A 21505-nucleotide genomic window follows, 5' to 3' on the forward strand; every position below is an offset into this window, starting at 1 on the left:
CACTAACCCGAGGCTCGATTGATAAAATATGAATTCAAATCGCCAATAAAAAAAAAAGGCAAACGGACGCTATATAGCGTCGGGGGCACTCAAAGGTCGGCATGAACTAACGACAAAAAGCGTCCGTGGCAACCAAAGTGTTAAGGGTACCGACCGAATTATGAGTACTGATTCACGTTCAATCAATCTGTGCCACATTTTCGTACCTTGAGAGCTGATGGCTTAAGACCCGCCCAGTTAGGAAATAAACCGAATTCCAATGAATTGTATAATGGACACAGACCAGCGCAGACCTTCAATGATGTGCAGTTGTCATTTCTTAACTCATTCAGCACCAGCTATTAGACGGGGCCCGTTGTAGCAATACCACGCTTTAAAAGATAGGAGTGCGTCACCTTGTTTGTAGAGCTATAACTATATTCTATATTATAGCTATGGATACAATACTATGGCCCATTTGACATCACCTATCTATCGTTCAATATGTGAGACAGAATAAAAATGTTCATCCATACGTTCCCGTGTTATACCGTGGTGAATATAAGTATGGTTTTAGGCTGTGTTATAGCCTCATACGTGAATCCTGCTATATGCGTTGCCGTTTCTTGCCTGGACACACTACTATTCCCAAATCAAATCTATATAATGGGTTAGGGGTGGACGGTATAAACGGTATACGGTATGAATTTGCGCTACGGTATGGATTTTGACTATACCTTGTGACCGGTAGAGCAACTCTAAAGTAGCAATGATGTAACCACAGTGTGGAGGGAGGGGGCTGCTAAGTGGAGCTAACGTTAGCTTGCTGAGGCAGGGCTCTACAGTGTCACAGTGATTATTTCACTCGCAAAATAGATATGTGCGAACTGGAAAAAATATTTAGGAGCACAGAGGCTTTGCGTAGTGGGCGTGTCAATGCGCAATTGTCATTTCATAATAGACACGGAACAGAGCGGACCTTCAATTCTAGAAGCGAACTAGCCCTGCGTTGCACACAGCTGTGTGACAACTTCTCTCGCGGGTCACGCAGTTTCTATGTGTAATGTAAACTCTGCGACGGGTCCAATCGTCTACCATGCTTTGCATCCTCGCTATTCTGGAATGCCCACGTCGTGCTAAAACCTTATGTAATGTTAACTGTTGATGTAGCTTTCAGAAAACTAACGTTAGCTAGCTCCTAGCAGCCTGTTGATGTAGATTCAGCAAGCCAACATTAGCTCCACTCTAGCAGCAGCCCCCTCCCTCCCTCTCTCTCTCTCTCTCTCTCTCTCTCTCTCACTCTGTCTCCCCCATCCCTCTCTCTCTCTCTCTCTCTCTCTCTCTCTCTGCTAACAATCCTGATTCGATTCTTAAACCTATTTCATTAAAAAGGAAGATATTGATTGCCATTAGCTATAGTATAGCTCAGCAGCTGTAACAGAATAATTTTATTATTTTTTATTATTTACGTTTTAAGTTAAACGACAAAAAAAGCCAGTGGACGGACATAACAAACGCTGTCACTGTTTACTTGTGTAATGACATAGTTTGAAAGGTTCCTTTTCAAACTGTCGATCGAAAGGGCTTTAAAGACATGGTCAAAGCACTGGAACCAAGATACGTGTTACGTTACCAGCCTGCAGACACTTGAGAAAAGGTTTTCCATTTTTCTATTGCAGTTTTGCACAATAAATGTTCTTAAAATACCTCTGTACTATGTGAAATATGTCCTAGTAATACAAGAGTACATTAATAGCTGCCATACCAGTGTTTTACCCCTTCAGAAGCATTTATATAGACATTTTAAGATAAGTTAATATACCGTGATATATACCATACCAGACCATGCATTATGTTTCATCATGAATGCATGAAAGGGGGGGGGGGGGGGGGGGGGGTTGTTTCTGCTTATTTGATTGCCAGTAACGGCATTCGTATTGAACACTAAAAACACTTATCAGCCCGATCGGTATAAAAGTAGGGATGCACTGAATGGGAAATTCTTGGCCGAAACCGATACCTAAAATAGGAAACAGTTGGCCGAAAACTGAATGCCGAAAGGCTGAAAATGATTAATGGAAATATATATATATATATAATGTATTTTTTGTTGTTGTTCAGCTACCTGATTATGACAAAAGACATGATTATGGCAAAACTTAACTTAAATAATATTAATAATCACTTATGGGTCCATAAAACATTTATTCAGCACTTTTGAATGCATACATTAATTCCAGACTGACTGCTGAAAGATTGTACAATTTAAACTTTCTCTTTGCATACAACAAAATGTGCATTAAAGTCAAGTGCATTTTCTTTTCTCTATAGGATAACTACAACAAAGTGCATTCAGAACAAAGCCAAGGTGCTTTAAAACTGCATAAAGATCTGCACACACGAGAGGGAGAATAGCTTATAGCAGACTTAATGATGTTACTGTAGTGGCTACAGTAAGCATTTTATATAAAAGTACTCTGTATTTTTGTATGACAACTAATAAAGAAACTTGAACTACTGTCATAATTCACAGCGTTCTAGCCTACATGGAAGGACTGTTGTATTTACTACATCTCCCGTGACTCTTAGCGGGGGATGACGTAGCTTTAAGAGAGACGAGTGAAAGAGGACCAGAAGCCTTGTTAGCTAGCTTAACGCTAACGTTAATTAAAAAGGTTTTTAACCGCGACTGGCATATAGTAATGGCGAGGATATAAAGCATGTTAAAGATGCATTTATTGGACGCGTTGCGCTCAGAGTTTAAATAGAAACAGCGCGAGTCCCAAGAGGAGTTATCACAGGCTGCAGAACGCAGGACTCAAGAGCTCACGTTGCGCATGTAATGACTGAAGCCGCGTTTTGATTACGTCATCACAACAACACGTTAGGTAGCGGGGCTCTACAGTGCGACCATATTGCTCGCATATGCCCCTAAAAATATGTGTGCGAACCTGAAAAATCAATTACTCTCACGGCGTGCGAGTGCAGATTACAGCCTCATTCGTTATTTTTTTTCCTCCGCTGCGAGAATCGTTAAACTACAAGTCCCACAGTTCACAGCCGCATAAACGTTCCAATCACAGTAGAGTTTCCTGTGGTCACGCGACTGGAAACTGAAAGTAATGATCAGCGTCTGTCTGAGTCAGACAATACAGCCATGTCGAAGCCCATTCATTTTTATTTTGCGCGAAAGATACCGGAGAATGAGAAGTCAGGCGAGGCAGCTCATGTTACAGAGGTGATAGTTAACGTTAACGTTAACCAAGATACTGATGCTAGCCAGCATGCTAGCGAAGTTGGCCAAGCTAGCGAGGCTACACCCACTACTACCCCCACTGTAGCACCCAATGTACCCACTGTAGCTAGCGAAGCTACACCCACTGGAGCCGGGAAGACATACAAATTTAACGTGAATTGGCTAAACATTTTCCCATGGCTAGAGTTCGAAAACAATGTCATGTTTTGTAAATATTGCAAAGTAGGATCGATGCATTGCGATGCATTGTTACACCCCTACACCAAAGTAACTGGCCCACTGTGTATGTGTGTACAGCTAACTTGGCTAGCGTTATCAACCGCAGGGCAATGGGGTCCAGCTGCAGCGCCGGACGGCCAGAGTGCAAGCGGTGTGACGTCGTAATTGGCAGAATCGACTGTCAATCAATGGTCTACCTGACACACAAACTCATAAACAATGTTTCTGTACTGGAGGTGTACAGTATTTCAATAGGCAACCCTGAAAGGATTATTTTTCTAGAAGAGCAACACTAGCTCCCCCCTCTACTGATGGCCCTGGTGGTAATGCCAGTGTCTCCTTTTTGTTCAATGTCACTGCCTTTCTTATTAGGCCTAGTTGTTGGCTACAACTTTGCCACAGTAGGCATTAATCACTTAATTAATAGTTCAAATGTCTGTGTCCCATTCCCGTTTGCACACGCAGATGATACACACACACGCACACAGTGGGCCAGTGACTTTGGTGGTATGTGCTATTGCACAGATGTGTGTCCCGTTCCCGTTTGCACATGCACGCACAGTACAAATATAAATTTATTAAAAAAAATCAAAATAAACTGTTACTTGAAATATTTTCACTGTGCTCCTAAATATTTTTGGGTGCTCCTAAATTTCTTTGTGTGCTCCTACATTTTTTCATTTAGGAGCACCTGTGCCCCTAGTGAAAAAGGTTAGCGTAGAGCCCTGGGTAGGTTACGAATGTCTGTTCTTTGACATTCTGTGAAATTTTTTCTGTGCTAAAACCCTTTCGGCCGAAAGTGCCTTTTTAACCATTTTCGGCCGATAATTTTCGGTGGCCGATTATTCTGTGCATCCTTATATAAAAGCATTGCACATCAAGCAAAAATGTACGTCCGATAGTCCTTACCTGTGATCGGGAGTATTCCAAAAATAATATTCCAATTGTTTGATCGCCATCTGGTACATCCGATGTCCATTTGGTCCACGACATAACCCACCACAACATATGGATCAGGGATATTTTACACGCTTCAATGCAACCGGGAGAACCGCTAGACTGGCCCGACCCAGAAAACTGCGCACAGTGACATTTGACCGTTGCACAGGCTAAGATATAAGGTTTCAAAGGGTGCTCGATACCGCCGTCTAGCTGGATGCGGCCGGTATTGCACTTTGGCATTCTCAGGATGATTCCCCATGTTAACCCAGAGTCTGTGTGCCTGTAATGAATAGAAATATCGAATAAAAGAAATAACTTGTTGTTGGTGTTCAAGCGATGGCGCCCAATAACGAGTATAATCGTTGTTGGCGGAGAATGTGTTAATGGACACAGTGCTGTGTTGTGATAATGTTGAAATTGAGAAGTTTAGACTTAGTTTAGTTTTAACTGAAATAACAGTTTGTTATTACAGAGGGAGTAAAATACCGGAAAAAGGTAACATTGGGTACCGGTATCGGTTCAAATGTGAACAGTACCCAACCCTACTGAATACTTGACAAAATGTACTTATCTCAAGCCCCCCTCTTTCTTGATCCTCCAATCACAACGGCTGCTTCCCTCAATTGTCTTGGGGCACAGAAATAACTTAAATTCTTAAAATGAGTTGACATTCCCCTTTTTTACAACTTTAGTTTTTAATTGAACTTTGCTGAAACTTGCAGCTCGTCTGGGGAAGAGAGTGACATTGAAGGAATGGAGGTGATCGGCGAAGACGGAGAGAATCTAGAATACGAGGACATGGAAACTCTGGATGGCACTGACGAGGAGGAGGAGGAGGTGGTGGGAGGAGAGGAGGGAGGGGAGGAGGGAAGGGTGACGACAGAAAAAGAAGATGAACCTGCGAAGGAAGATGAACCTGCGAAGGAAGATGAACCAGAGAAGGAAGATGAACCTGAGAAGGAAGATGAACCTGCAAACCAAGATGAACCAGCGAAGCAAGATGAACCTGCGAACCAAGATGAACCAGTGAAGCAAGATGAACCTGCGAACCAAGATGAACCAGTGAAGCAAGATGAACCAGCGAAGCAAGATGAACCTGCGAACCATGATGAACCTGCGAAGCAAGATGAACCTGCGAACCATGATGAACCTGCGAAGGCGACTACAGCTTCAGAGAAAGGTAGGATTCAAACTGAAAAGATTTGTGTTTTTCAATGCCATTGCGTTCTTTTACAGAAGGTATGTTGATGTAACATTACCCAAAATGTTAGAGCTGTTGTTGACTAAAGCCATTTGATCTCTATCCCCCTTGATATCAACAGAATCATTTCAGATATCCAATCTGATATCTGAAGTGATCCAAACAGCAAAGACCTGGTCACCTTTTAGTGGCAAGTCGACATTTTGGGACCATTAGTAGGGTACTGCTGGGGCATCACAAGCTACGGTCAGGCTCATAGGGTGTTAGCAGATATAGGCAGGAGCCCTGACCATTCAGGGCTTTAACATTTTTGTATCGGCTGCTCTCTTTAGATATCAGAATAAAGAGCATTGCAATAGTAAAGCCTGGACGAGATAAAAGCATGAATGGCCTTTTCTAGGTCTGCAGAGGAAAGGATTGACCTGGTCTTGGTTTAGCTGTCTGTCGGGCAAAGTAGGACTGCAACTATGTTCACCTGAGCATCAAAATACAACTCTAGTCAAAGATAACACCTAGGTGTATTATAAAATACTTTTCATAGACCAATTTAGACAAATATTTGACAATTCAAGTCTGTGGCCTGTCGGCGATGTTTCATCCAAATGGGCTCAGAACTGCAGGAGCTATGGTTGGTGCTGTCAGGCAGACAAAACCACGGACAGGAGTGATTGCAACACCGCCTCGACAGTGCTTTGCACGCACAGGTGTAAAGATAGAAATTACAATGCTATGTGTAGGACAAGGCTATGTGCTTTATCTCCCATCGCTGTCTAGTTGGACGACGAAGTGATTATGTTTTGTGCTGTGAGACAAATTACCGCTGCATGGATATTAACATAATTTAAAAACTCATATCCCCTGCTGCAGGAGTAGAGGAGGAGAAGGAAACAAAGGAGGGGAGCGCAGACATGGAGGAGGAGGAGGCGCCGCCGATGGAGGATGTTGAAAAGGGGGAGGAAATGGAGGAGACCTCTGGCACCAAGGTGGACAAAGCCGGCCCTGCTATAGAAGCCTCAGCCAGCGAGTCAGAACCACAGGCTGATGGAGACACCCAGCAGACCACTGAGACCCTTCCTGAGGATGATGAGGTAGAGGATGATGAGGTAGAAGAAGCAGAACTTGTTTATACACTTCACAGAAAAGCAATGCTGTTTATTTTGCACATGATCTCACGCATATCCCAAAACACAAAAATGTAATAAAAAAAATTTATGTAATCTATATTGCATCTATATTGCATGTGTTCATGAAGTGGGTATAGGTGGAATCACTAATTAGCTATAGAAAGTAGCAAAACGGAAGTTTATTTATATGAACAAATTTATATTGATATAAATGTATATTCTATACTCTGTAAAAGCAATGGATTTGGATCAGTACTTGGTAGAAGCCGATACTTCAGAATCTGGTGACGGTGATGAAGTGGTTTTGGAGCGTATCCCCCTGGACCTCAGTCCCGTCTGCTTCAAGTCACTGTCCTCTCGTTTGCTCGCAGGAGGACCTGGATTTCCCATTGGACATTGATGACTGTATAACTCTAGATGAGCTGGAGGAGGAGTCTGACGCTCAAGGTATTGTGCTGCCAACATTCTGCAAATGACAATGGTCCTAAAGTTTTGTGCTTACTAGTTATATCGTTGACTGCCACACTGCATGGCAAATGGAGTGCGTTTGCTATGCATTATACATGGTTTAACCCTTCCAGGTAGGGCTGGGTATCGGCACTGATTACCCGATTCTGTTTCGATTCACAAGGCCCCCGATTTGATTCCATCCAATTGGATTTCGATTAGGCTCCATGGCGTTGGTTTCAGGGCGGCCAGAACCTGCCGTTGTTGTCAAAAGGTGTCATTTGGTCAACCGGGTTTCCGTAGTAGTTCAGCAGAATCTCAGCGCAAGGCAAACCTGAGACACTGCCAGGACATCCACAAGACATTTGGGCGAAAGTCTTCACACATCCACTTAAAAAAAGGCATAGATTAAAAGATTGATCTTGAGATTTAAAGAATTGATTTGATTCAGATGATATTGATGGAAATTTTTCAATGTTTTGTTCCCAGCCTCCTTCCAGGTTACAGGCTCGCATGTGAGGGGGAATTGTGCAGATTGAACATTCCAATGAGTATTTAAAAAAAGACTACTAGTCATTAGAAAAATCAATACAGCGATATATTGCAATAGATTTTTTTTAACTTTATTTCGAACATGTAAATACAAACAAAATAAAACAAATCATTCATCTCTAGCAATAAAATGAAACAATTAAATAAAAGACTAAACAAAAAAAAAGAACATAACTCAATTTACATGTTCGAAGTAGGAAAAAGTATACACTTATTTAATCCTACCCCTTTTCCACTACTCAAAATTTATGTAATTTCTTACTAATTTAAAACTCATTCAGTGCTAGGGGTCGTTGTTTACCTTCTGGGTCGCTTTGTTCAATGGGGAGAAAGCCAAACTTGCGAGTGCTTAAAATATATGAAATATTATTGCTAGGGATCTAATAACACCGTCGATTGTCAGTGAGTTGCTTCTGGTCAACATCCAAAAAACTGTTTGTTTTTTCATCTGTACATTTCCGTTTTATACCGTTTTGAATATGAGTATAGTTTGGGTGATTCTTAGTAATCCCAGGAAAAGACGCGAAAATAGCCCTTTAGTGAAATCCAGTTATCACGTTGTCATTTTTCGCCTGATTATCTAATCTTCCTGAAATCAACGCTAGATTATCGTTATTATCCTTCCTCATACACGCATGAAATGGGGCTTGTAGCGGGGCGCTCCCCCCACCGTCACCAACGGCCCACACACAGTCCACACAGAAGGCTTCCTGTATTGGCTGTATTGACCGTCTGCTAGTTCAGACACATTCAGAACAGTATGCACAGGCTGCCCCGATGAATTATGAATGGCAATAGCGAATAAAATAAATAACTATTAAAACCCGACTTTTATCGTGATTGGCGCTCAAACGATGGCGAGTTAACCCGACTTTTCTCGTGAATGGCGCCCAATGAGTTAAAACATTACAAAAAAATAAAATTAAATATGAAGAAAATAAAAATGTACCTGTGAATGTCAAATTCCTCATGAAAATTATTTCTTTATAACTTAGAATTTTGAATTGTCTTATGTTTGGACATTGCTTTAGCCAAGTTAGACCGCGCTCACAAGTTCTCACACTGGGTGCTGTAATCCCATAAAGTTCAGTATATCAAAAAGCAGGGTAGCCGGACCAGCACTCACAGGTTCAATGTTTTTTTAATGGCAGCCTGAATAAAAAGCAGACATGTTTCGGACAATGTCCTTCTTCAGTGATAGCTAGCCATATCACTGAAGAAGGACATTGTCCGAAACATGTCTGCTTTTTATTCAGGCTGCCATTAAAAAAACATTGAACCTGTGACATTGCTTTAGCACAATACTCACTGTTCCACAGTTTCACTCCACATATGGAAATGCAATGTCTTCTGCTGGTAGTACGTACACTAAGAACTTTTAAATTGAGTTCTCCCCTCAGATTATAACCACCCTCTCTTTCAAAAAACAGTTTTTGAATGTTTCCTAATATTTTACGTGGTGATATTTTATAGATGCACTGATGTCAAGTATCGGTATAAAAAATTATATATATATACTGTATAATATATATGATTTTTTTTGGCTTGACAAACACATTTTTTCACACTGAAAATGATCTTTTACCGTAGATATATATTTATTGCAGATGTTGACCGTATCATGGGCTTCTGGTGATTCCTACCCTACTGGTCATTCAAACCTATGTTCTGTATAGAATTCAGCAAAAACATTCCAAAAAACCTCAACCTGAAACAAGATGCTAACGTACTACCTCAATTACTTTCGATGCACTTGATTTTGGTAAACCCTGTCCAACTTATCGATTATTATTTAACTCTGTATGTTATTTATTTCTTTGCAGATGAGGAGTCCAAAGAAAAGAAACAGGTGAGAAGAAATAGTACAATATAATATATCTAAAGCACATATTTGTGCCAGTTACAAAGTTCTTAAAACTCACAAGGGGTAATTTTGCTGCACTTTGCATGGCATTATAATTTTGGGAATCCATCATATTCAATACATTTCATTTGACTAGTTAGTTCTGTTTGGGTTTTGAGCAAAGCGGGATGCAAAACGTTTTAATCCACACCGCAACATGTAGGCAAATGGGTTTTTAATTTCCAACACAAACCCACAGTCCTCTAGCATTTCCGATTCTGCCATCACTTGGCACAATTTATTTCTTTATTTCAGAACAGGTCCTTAACTCTTTCCGTGCCAGCCGTGCCAGTCCTATAAACCTGTTGAGTGCCAACGCTCTATTCAATGACAGAGCGCTCACATTTGTGAACGCATAAACTATGGTATATCTTAAATTATGGCTATGTGTCAGGGCGGCTACGTGGCGTAGTGGGCAAGGTGCTCGCCACGAATGCGGAGACGCTGGGCTCGCCTGTTCGAGCCCAGCGCTCCACATTGCTTTCAGTTCAGCTGGTCGTTCATACTAATACACATTGGCCGTATTAGGGGGTGGGAAACTGATGGGTGGTGATCGGGCGTTGTGGACAGCGACTGGTTGGTGCGCCTGCGCAGTAGAATCAGGAAGTGTCGGGGGCAGCGTGAGCCTCCCACGCGTTACTCCTCGCCACTGAGAGATCGAGCTGCGCAGGTGAAAAGATGCGACTGCTGTTACCTCAAGTACCAGAGGGGACTTGTGCTATGTATGACTTAGTCCACATTGCAGCCGGCTTGTGGGAGGCAAGAAACAGCGTTCGTGACAGGGGAGGGTTGAATTGGATGATACGAAATTGGGATGGGAGAAAATATAGAAAATGGGAGAAAAAGTGGATAAAAAAAAAATAAGAATTATGGCTATGTGTCTAATACGACCGTCGCTTATCAATGACTTGTTTGCAGTCAACGTTGTCGAAACGGATTGTTTTTAATTGGTTCATTTCAGTTTTATACCATTTTGAAAAACTTGTTTTTTGAAACTTTCAGGAAAAAAAAAGATTCTGCAGGAATCGCGCTTTACTGTAATGCACAAAACACGTTGTCATTTTTCGCCCTATTTATGAATCGTTTTTCGTTTTTTTTTTTTGGAATTCGAAGCTTCGGGGCCGAGATTCGATTTTAATTCGAAGCTTCGAGAAATAATTTTTTATTTTTTTTTATGTTGTGAGAACTTGTACAGCACTTTGTCAGTGCTGTAAAGTTTAAACCTTTTTAAATCTTAGACAAACGAAACACTTTGCTTTCATGAAATATTGTAAGCAGTCATTTGAGGCTTTATAAAAGCAGCACAATGAACACAAATCTGTCAGTGCCGAGTCCGACCTCATCTTAAATAACAAACAGCATTGCTTGTTGTAGTTAACAAAGAGAGGCAGAGTTGATTTAGCAAATAAATAATCAAATTTTATTTTCATATTCGAATCCCATGCCCATCGAACGAAGCTTAGAAGTATTTAAGACAGCCCTAACTGCAATAGGCTCGGATTACATGCCTGACAAGTAAAATGTGGAATCCGGACTCTTTTTTCCCCCCATGCGTTTCATTCAGTCCAATCCAATGGGGTGCAGTACCATCCGGAGAGACGATAGGGGGTGGTATTTTCCCTGTTCGAGCTCAGACAGATCCCCACTGGTAACGTGAGGCTAGATTGATGAAACATTTATGGAAAGTGATAATAAAAAAAATAACGATTAAAAACGAGATTTCTCGTCGGTTGGCACTCAACGCATGGCATGAACTAATGAGATTTCTCGTCGCTGGCACTCAAAGTGTTAAGGTGAGTCAAACACTGGCATGGAGGGCCCTGAATGGCATGAATAGTGTGTGGAAATCCAGTCTCACCTGACAATACTGAATATGGTACCAGGTACTTTTTGGGTACTTTTTTAGTCCCTGCTCTGTCGAGGTTCCAAGCGAGTAGAACTGGTACCAGAAAAGTCACGTGAAACACTGCAGACCACTGATTGGTCAGAAGAGAGACGCGTCACTCATTGGAGTGTCTGAACAAAAACAGAAAGCCGCCATCTTTAACACTTTGATTGCCCAAGGTTAATTCCTTTTTACCTCCTTGAATGCTCAGGGCCACTTCAATGTTAACGTTAATATCGCCTAATCTATGTTTTTAATTATGGCTATGTGTCTAATCTGCCCGTCGCTTATCAAAGACTCATTTTCCAGTCAACATTGTCGTAGCAGATTGTTTTTTTATCGCTTCATTTCCGTTTTCTAGCATTTTGAAAATCACTAGTTTTCACGGAAAAAATAACACATTCCATGATAATCGCCTTTTACTGGAATATGCTAGAACATTGTCAATGTTCGGCCTATTTATGAATCGTTTTCAAATAAACGCTAGATTATCGATAGTATAGGTGTGCGCATGCACGCTCGTATGTGTGCGCATGCACGCTCGTGCCGCAAGTTGAAAATCGATTCTCCTAGTTACTGACCGCTCGCAGAGCCACACAGCAATATCACATAATCACATAAAAGCTTATATCTCTGTGAAAACGAGTCTGATTATCCTAATACTGGTAACATAGATTCCTTACCTGAGATCAGATGGTATCCAAATGGATTATTCCAATTCCTGATCGCCATTCGAAAAAATCTATCTTTTTATTGATTCACAGTGTATACTGTAAAAACACATACCGGTAATCTCCGCTGCTCTGAGGCTCACTAGTGGAGCTGATCGACGCCGGCTGCGTGAGTGAGAAGTAAAATGTGGAGTCAGGGATTTTTTTTCTCATTCATTTTCATTGAGTTCAATCAAAGGGTGAATTACCATCTGGGAGACGATAGGGGGCGCTTTTTTCACATCTGAGCGCCTGGAGTGGTTGGATTTCCAACGGTAGACTTGGTTGATGAAATTTGATTTCAGATCGCTAATAAAAAAAATAAACAAGAAAATACGAGAATTCTCGTGAGTGGGCATTCAACCCGCGGGGGGTAAACCCGAGAAAACTCGGGTTGGGAATCAAAGTGTTAATGGCTCGCGTAGGATTTCATTATGTTTGCAGTAGGAACAAGTGCAATAAACAAAAAAGGATACAGTCACTGTTGTAACTGAGGGGTACAATTCCCTGACTGTATTAATAAGTATGGTATCATTAAACCACTACTGTCTTATGTACATTACTACTGGCCATACAGTACACAGGTATATCAGATGAACACTTCCACAATGACACGGTTCCACACAAATCTGGGTTATAATAATATTTATTAGCAGCAATGATAGTATATTACAATACTTTACGTTGAGTCGCGCTTATAAGGCGAAGAATGTGCGTGATTAAATCAATAGCGTAAGTCCATTATCATATTACGCAGGAGATAATGAATACCACCTGTATCTTAGGAATTATATCTATGGTACACTAGTAGGGCAGCGGGAGATACTAGTAGGGTCCCTCCGGTTGTAGGCCAGCAGGGGGAGGAAATGTTCGAATGCAAACTCTGGATCAACGGGGAATCAATAAGCTCCAGCTACGGGAGTCGGTACATTACTCCCTTGATCGGCAGACGAAAGCAGCAGCTGTAATCCAAGTATGCGTGCAGCATAGGTGAAAGCCGGCCAGCCTCTCCCAGAGACGGGCTCGAGTGATGTTCCTCACGGGTAAATCCCACACAGTAGTGGGTGTAGACGATTCTCCTCCGCTCCAACAGCCACAGGACCAAAGCAATATAATAATAATCCAGCCGGAAAGGGCTCTGCATTCACCGGTGTAGATTCTCCGGTGCGCGGTACTTCACATTAACTAGGTCGAACTTGACGTTATTCCACTAAGCTCTGATACTTTTACTGTCTATTCGCACGCGGTTATAATTGCTCTATTTAGACGCAAGGTTGCTCACTTCACTTGGTTGTTGACTCGTGATGAAGGCTTTACGTTTGAGGGTAACGCGTTTCTAGGTTAACTTGACTTTAGGCTAAGTGCTGCTGTATCCACCTGCAACGTATTTATACGTACGGTGAATAATCTAGTACCAGCCTTATTCCTGTCTCGTAGTCTTGCGCAGAACCGGGCATGTCCAGGCAAGCCTTGGCCGTGACTTTGAACTAGACCTTGGGGGTATGGCTGTGGCGCCTAGTGGATCGCTTCCAATAGGAGAACGAAATATTATGGTCTGTACTAGGTAAAAGGGATATTCCGTGTATATGTACAAAGAATACACAAGGGATATCAGACGATATACAAATATTATGCAATATATATCAAGTAGTAAATATATATATTCAGTTTAATCTGATCCTTCGTAACAACTGTGTATTCTGCCTCATTTATTGATGAAACAAAACCGACCTCAACACAATTTGCCACCGAGCGGAGAGTTTAGTCTCACAAAAAGATCGCTGATTAGTTAAGCTTGTTGTTAGGGTTAGGTACGTGAGTGGTAACGTTAAAGCTTGTTGTTAGCCTAATGCTAACGTTAATGTTAGCAGATAGACACGAGAGCCTAGGTAACGTTAAAGCTTGTAGAATAGACACAATGAGAGGTAACGTTAGCGTTAGCAGAATAGACACAACGAGAGTCTGGTTAATGTGGTTAATGTTGTTATTGATTGATTGAAAACTGTGTTTTACTCTGGCTTGCCAAGCTCTCATGGACATAGCTATGCTGGAGCTCTCATGCTGTACACCAGCGGCCCCGCCTCCCCACACGGAGACAAACTGAGTACTTAGTACCTGCAGTGGAAAAGGAACGAAGTACCAGGTACCTAAAGCGAGTAGAGTAGGGTAGAGTCGAGTAGGTACCATGCAATGGAAAAGAGGCATTATTTTATGAAATGGCACCATGACATTCAAGTTCTACTGGGAAATTAATAGGGCTGACCTTCAAAGCTTTTTTTGGCAATCGAAGCTTCGGGGCCGAGCTTCGATTTTAATTCGAAGCTTTGAGGAAAAAAATTTTTAAATTTAATAATAAAAAATAAAATAAAAAACTTTAATCTTTTTTTAATTTTTAATTTTAATTTTTAATTTTAATTTTTAATTTTATGTTGTGGGACTTGTACAGCACGTTGGTAAACGTTGTTGTTTTTAAATGTGCTCTATAAATAAAGTGGATTGGATTAATGAATTAACCCTTTCTCTGCCACGCTTATGTACATCCTTATACCATCCTCTGCCAGCTCTATTTGTCTATGGAGAAGTTCCCCTTCTTTGCAGGGCTATAACTTTTTAAATTGTATTGCTAAATTGACATTACTATGGCCCATTCAACGTCAATTATCTATCGTTCAGGATGTAGGAACGTTATACTTTTTCATTCACATATTCATACTAAAATACGGTCTAAAGTATAAATATGTTTTTATCGTTTTCTGCAGAATTCTGCAGAACGTGATTTATAGCCCTAAATGCATTATATTGATGATCAAATACAGTTTGATAGCGATCGGCGGCAGATAAAAAATGTCAAATGGACATGCTTCTAGAAGTTACTACTTATCATCTGATGTTGACCGGATGGGGGGGTGGGTCGTTTATAATTCCGTGGCCAACGTTAGATGATTCATGTAGTCTGGGTGATATGATCATTAGAGCAGTTTGTATCGAACACGGTAAAAATAAACGCTGAAACTTACCCCAGTCTCCTCGGGCCGTTGGGCGATGAGCGTGGAGCAAAAATATTTCTATTATGGGATGTTGAAATATGCGATCCATCTCCAGGTTGTATAATAGTATATACGTCCAAATCATGTTGTTTATCGAGTTATTGGTAACTGATCGCTATCATTGTGTCGAGCTCGAGTCCCGGGAGCTATAGCGAGTGGTCGGACCGAATTTGGATGAGCACCAGTTTCCGTATCCGGTTTGCTGTTTGGGCGATCCGCCGATCGGCCACCAGATGGCGCTCTTGAACCGTTGGAGAGTTGAGAGGGGATCAACAGTAGATCTCAAGTCTCCGCGGGAGAAATATGATTGCCATCACAGATTTTTGAAATATTGATCTCAATGACGTGTTACAGCGTCATTGGCAGATTAAGCATGGCGGGGAATGACGTGTTACGGCGTCCTTGGCGATTAAAGGGTTAAGTAGCCCCTTTTGTGACTGTGACGCAGCCAACAAGGTTTCACTCTGCTGCGCTGCCTGGGTGCAGTGGGGCTGCTCTCACAGCCAAACGACATGACATTACATAATTATGTTGCAACCTTCGTCTATCAAGCAAACAATTATATAAATATTTATATGTAGTTGATGGAGACAAAGGCAGAATTCAACTTAATTAAGCACGTTTTATTAAGACATATTTTTATATGGGTCGGGACACTTTAAAAAAGCAGCACAATGAACACAAATCTGTCCGACATAGTCTTAAATAACAAACCGCATTGCTTCGCTTCTTCGTCGACATGTCTGCTGCACATGTCCTTGTTGTTTTCAACACAGATAATCTCCACGTGCTTGTTGTAGAGAGGTGGAGTCGAGGCGCCGCTTACTTTCGTTTCATTGGAATGGAGGCGGGAAGGCGCCGCTTACTTTCGTTTCATTGGAATGGAGGCGCAAGATTTTGGAGGCAAAAATAAATAAATAAAATTTATTTTATTTTTTATTTTTTAAACTTCGATTTATTTTTTATGTTCGAAGCTTATGCCATCGAACAAAGCTTCGAAGTATTTAAGACAGCCCTAGAAATTAAACACCGTTATACCATCAACTGAGAAAGAATATAGTGATATATTTTGTTGTGCACATCGCCCAGCACTAGTAGACAGTATGGGTTTGTTGACCGGAAGATACCAAGTTGATTTGTTCTTGTTTTTTCCCCAGCCGTCCACTGGAAGTGTGATCTACTGCAGAAACCTGCCTACCAGGTATTACACGGATGCAGACTTTGTCCGGCTCGTCGAGGACTATGGGAAAGTGAAACGCTACTTCCTCATCCGCAATCGCAGAGAGGTTAGAAGATCTGTTTGCTTGTTTTCTTTTTTTTTAATTTAAGTTGAAATTAAACATTTGATTGTAAAACACTACATTTTGTGATTTTTCTTAAAGAATAATGTCACCCTTTTTAAGAATCCACACATGCTCTTCCTGTGCCCCAGGACGGTTCAGTCGGTGTTTGTGAACACGCACCATCTCCCTAACAATGTTTGTGTGAATTATTCACAAAAACCCAAACTAGGTTTACATTCTAGTATTGGGGCTGAACCCGAATGTAAACCTCATTTGGGAAGTTTGTATTGTAATTGTTGGAGCTCACACACACATTTATTCCCTCATAGTCAGAGCCCCCATTCATTGTTCATGGAGAGGACCTTCACACGTTTTGAAGGTTTTATTTATACAATTTGAAGGTTTTATCTTTGGTTTTATCTGGTTTCTAGCTTCAGGAGCGAGTGGTGCAACTTCACAAATATTGACCGAACTGTCCTGGGGCACAGGAAGAACGTGAATTCTTAAAATGTTTCTTAAGATGTTTCTCAGATACAGTTGCCTCAATACAAACAAAACTATGAAAACTTTTATATTTTATTAGGATTTCCTTTTGTATTGTTTCAGGGCTTCATTGAGATGGCAAATTCTTCAGATGCTTCAAAGGCCTGCAAGGATCTCCATTACAGGACAGACTTACGAGGATGTTCCGTGGCTGTTCAGGTTTCTCGCAAATATAAGACCCTGACTGGGGGGTAAGTGATATATCCTAGTTCTAAATATAAGACTCTGACTGGGGGGTAAGTGCTATATCCTAGTTCTAAATATAAGACCCTGACTGGGGGGTAAGTGTTATATCCTAGTTCTAAATATAAGACTCTGACTGGGGGGTAAGTGCTATATCCTAGTTCTAAATATAAGACCCTGACTGGGGGGTAAGTGTTATATCCTAGTTCTAAATATAAGACCCTGACTGGGTGGTAAGTGCTATATCCTAGTTCTAAATATAAGACCCTGACTGGGGGGTAAGTGCTATATCCTAGTTCTAAATATAAGACTGACTGGGGGGTAAGTGCTATATCCTAGTTCTAAATATAAGACCCCGACTGGGGGGTAAGTGCTATATCCTAGTTCTAAATATAAGACTGACTGGGGGGGTAAGTGTTATATCCTAGTTCTAAATATAAGACCCTGACTGGGGGGTAAGTGCTATATCCTAGTTCTAAATATAAGACTGACTGGGGGGTAAGTGTTATATCCTAGTTCTAAATATAAGACTGACTGGGGGGTAAGTGCTATATCCTAGTTCTAAATATAAGACTGACTGGGGGGGTAAGTGCTATATCCTAGTTCTAAATATAAGACTGACTGGGGGGTAAGTGTTATATCCTAGTTCTAAATATAAGACCCTGACTGGGGGGTAAGTGCTATATCCTAGTTCTAAATATAAGACTGACTGGGGGGTAAGTGCTATATCCTAGTTCTACCGTAATTTTCGGACTATAAGCCGCACCTTTCCCCCCCATTTTTCGACCCTGCGGCTTATATAACGGTGCTGCTTATATGTGACTCGACGTGACCAAACCCAAAAATGTAAAAATCTAAATATTGCTTTTTTGACTGCATTGAAATGTTATTTATCTGTTCCCTTATTTGCTAAACTTAATACAACTTGTAAATGAGTTAATTCTTGTTATTTGTCCGACAGTATTGTGTCCCAATGCTGGTGGGAAGACTGTAATTAAACATTAAAACACCTGCGGCTTATAGTCCAGTGCGGCTTATATATGTACACATCATTCAATTTAGCTGCTGCGGCTTATAGTGCGAAAATTATGGTAAATATAAGACTGACTGGGGGGGGTAAGTGTTTTTTTTTTATCCACTTTTTCTCCCATTTCTATATTTTCTCCCATCCCAATTTCGTATCATCCAATTCAACCCTCCCCTGTCACGGACGCTGTTTCTTGCCTCCCACAAGCCGGCTGCAATGTGGACTAAGTCATACATAGCACAAGTCCCCTCCGGTACTTGAGGTAACAGCAGTCGCATCTTTTCACCTGCGCAGCTCGATCTCTCAGTGGCGAGGAGTAACGCGTGGGAGGCTCACGCTGCCCCCGACACTTCCTGATTCTACTGCGCAGGCGCACCAACCGACCTGTAGGAGTCGCTGTCCACAACGCCCGATCCCCACCCTTCAGTTTCCCTCTCCGTAATACGGCCAATGTGTATTACTGTGGACGACCAGCTAAACTGAAAGCTAATGTGGAGCGCTGGGCTCGAACTGACGAGCCCAGCGTCTCCAGCATTTCGTGGCGAGTGACTGGGGGGTAAGTGTTATATCCTAGTTCTAAATATAAGACCCTGACTGGGGGGGTAAGTGCTATATCCTAGTTCTAAATATAAGACCCTGACTGGGGGGGTAAGTGCTATATCCTAGTTCTATAGGTTCCTACCCCCCCCCCCCCATTTAAACTATTACTATTACTGTAGAATCACAACATATGCATACAGTGTGTGTACGATGGACATACAATTCCCATCTATGACTAAAGATGCTCACAAGCATACATAATCTACGGTACCTCAGATTTTTTGTTTTCCTAATTACATTTCTGCTACCACAACCATCTTTGACCAGTGCTTTTAAAACTTTTTTTAATCTCAGGTGGATATGGGAGCCAGAGAAGGCGGATGGGAAGAGGGAGAGCAGGAGTAAAGGCAGCCGGACGAGCGAACGAGGCAGCACAAGATCCAGGTCCACCAAGGAGGACAAAAAGAGCGTAGATAGAGAAGAGTCGACAAAAAGGCCTAAGAGGAAGGACTCTGCTAAAAAGACTCCAGAGAGAGAGTCGTCTGCTGAAAAGACTCCAGAGAGAGAGACGTCTGCTAAAAAGACTCCAGAGAGTGAGGCGTCTGCTGAAAAGACTCCAAAGAGTGAGGCGTCTGCTAAAAAGACTCCAGAGAAAGCGATGTCTGCCATAAAGGTTGAAGTAGTAGAAGAAAACCCCAAAGAGAAGGTGGTTGGATCAGAAGAGGTGTCACCCAAACCAGGAAGTGAGGGTCAACAGGAATCGGAGGCAGGTGCAGTGGAGTCCTCCCATGTTACAGAAGATCCACAAAAAGTAGATGTTGGAAAGGTAAACTTACACCAACATTAATATAACCTCCAATAGTTTTTACATCTTGTTTAACTTCGGACTATAATAAAATCATAAAAAGATTTATCACCAGGCGGCTGGGTGGCGCAGCGGACATTGCGCTCGTCACCAACGCAAGAGACACCGGGTTCGACTCCGGCTGTCGGCACTGCCTCCGGCTTGGGCCAGCCGGCATACTAATTCAATTGACCGAATTAGCGGGTGGAAGTCGATGGGTGATAATCTGGACGTTGTGGACAGCGACTCCTACAGGTCGGTTGGGGGACGCCTGCACAGCAGAGACAGGAAATAGCGCAGGTAGTGTGAGCCTCCCACACGTTACACCTCGCCAATGAGAGTCCGCGCTGGCAGGTGAAAAGATGTGACAGGCTGCCTCCTTGTGTATCGGAGGGGACACGTGATGCAAGGCTTCTATCCTCCCTACAACCGGCCAGTGGGGGGCATATGCGAGCAACATTCAAGACTGGAGGGGAGAATTGGCACATTGGGATGGGAGAAACAAATCGAAAGAGGAGAAAAAGTGGGGGAAAAAAGTGGTAAACCATCACAGTCCAATGCTTTCTGAATGTGTAATAGTGGCTCAGGTTTCCGGCCAATTAGGGAAGCTGTTGGTGTATTAGTGTATTCTCGGACGTACCACAAGACTGGATGTTTCAGTTTTTTTAAAGGCCGTATTTGTGTGCAGTTGACTGCAATCGCGGATCATCCGACATCTTGCAAAGTACTCACAGCTGCTTGTCAAGTTTTCACACTGCAGTTGTTCAATCAGTGGACATCACCCATAAACTGACAATCTCTCATTCAAATTTTAAGCCTGCTATAGTCTTAGTATTGGGCACAAACATATTATACATAATCTGTCGCAGTCTTTCCCCCAATGTTTTCCCCCCGAAATAGAAAGGCCTCTAACTTTAAATTGAAACCAAAACAAATTGCATTAAAACCCTCCTCCACTGAAACAAATGCAAGTGAAGTTACACCTCTTCGGTGGAAGGAGAAACGCTGATCTGTTGAATCCGTTTTTTCCTTTTTAGGAGACCAATGGTGACGTTGTGATGGATGAGGAGAGGCAGACCTGTGGCCTGAAAGAGGCTGAACAACAAGCTGATCCCGTGGAAACTGTTGTGGAGTTGGTTAAACCCACTAAGCCTGTCGGTAAGTGACAAGTGTAGCCCTAGGGTTATTCATAATATGTTGCATTTGTCATAGCAGGGGAAAAAGGGCTTTTAAATATGCTGCTCCTTCATCTTGGAACAAGATACAGGAGGACCTAAAATTACCAGGACTGGTCACCCTCGGAGAATTCAAAGCCATTTTAAAATCCTACGAACTCAGTTCCCTTGGTCAGTGCAACTGTGTTTGATCATTTGCCTGTTTGATAACTTGCCTGAAATTGGAGCTTGATGTAAATGTTTTATCTGTATTTTATTGTGATGTTCTTTTTTATGTTGAAACTTTCTGCTGCCTTGCTTGGCCAGATCGCTCTTGAAAAAGAGATTTTAATCTCAATGATGCTTATCTGGTTAAATAAAGGATTTGATTTGATTGATTGATTGATATATTAGTGAAATTGTATTTGTTATAGGTGATATATGAACTCAGTGAAGTTGTATTTGTTATAGTTGTATTTGTTATAGGTGATATATGAACTCAGTGAAGTTGTATTTTTTTTTTTTATCAAATTTTTTATTATTACTTACATGAAACAAGACAACACATTAATCACAATCACAATACACAGAACTTCACAGGAAAATAACAAAAACAATAATAATACAGAATATAACAATTTATAAATTATAAAGACAAAAAGAAAA

The 21505-nt window shown here is 41.6% G+C and overlaps 1 protein-coding gene across 2 annotated transcripts in view; it reads left to right on the forward strand.

The window, feature by feature from the left end:
* Positions 1-21505, forward strand: part of matr3l1.1 (matrin 3-like 1.1) — a 66797-nt gene that overhangs the window by 35369 nt on the left and 9923 nt on the right. The window contains exons 13-20 of one of the 2 annotated variants that reach the window (XM_084331544.1): positions 5119-5576; positions 6465-6700; positions 7093-7168; positions 9544-9569; positions 16423-16551; positions 17155-17282; positions 19196-19667; positions 20723-20843. In XM_084331544.1, coding sequence (XP_084187670.1) covers positions 5119-5576; positions 6465-6700; positions 7093-7168; positions 9544-9569; positions 16423-16551; positions 17155-17282; positions 19196-19667; positions 20723-20843 — 1646 coding nt within the window. The remainder of the gene's footprint in view (positions 1-5118; positions 5577-6464; positions 6701-7092; positions 7169-9543; positions 9570-16422; positions 16552-17154; positions 17283-19195; positions 19668-20722; positions 20844-21505) is intronic. The other variant, XM_084331545.1, reaches the window with a different exon arrangement.

This window comes from Notolepis coatsorum (genome assembly GCF_963971535.1).
Source record: "Notolepis coatsorum genome assembly, chromosome: 16".
NCBI classification, from domain to species: Eukaryota; Metazoa; Chordata; class Actinopteri; order Aulopiformes; family Paralepididae; genus Notolepis; species Notolepis coatsorum.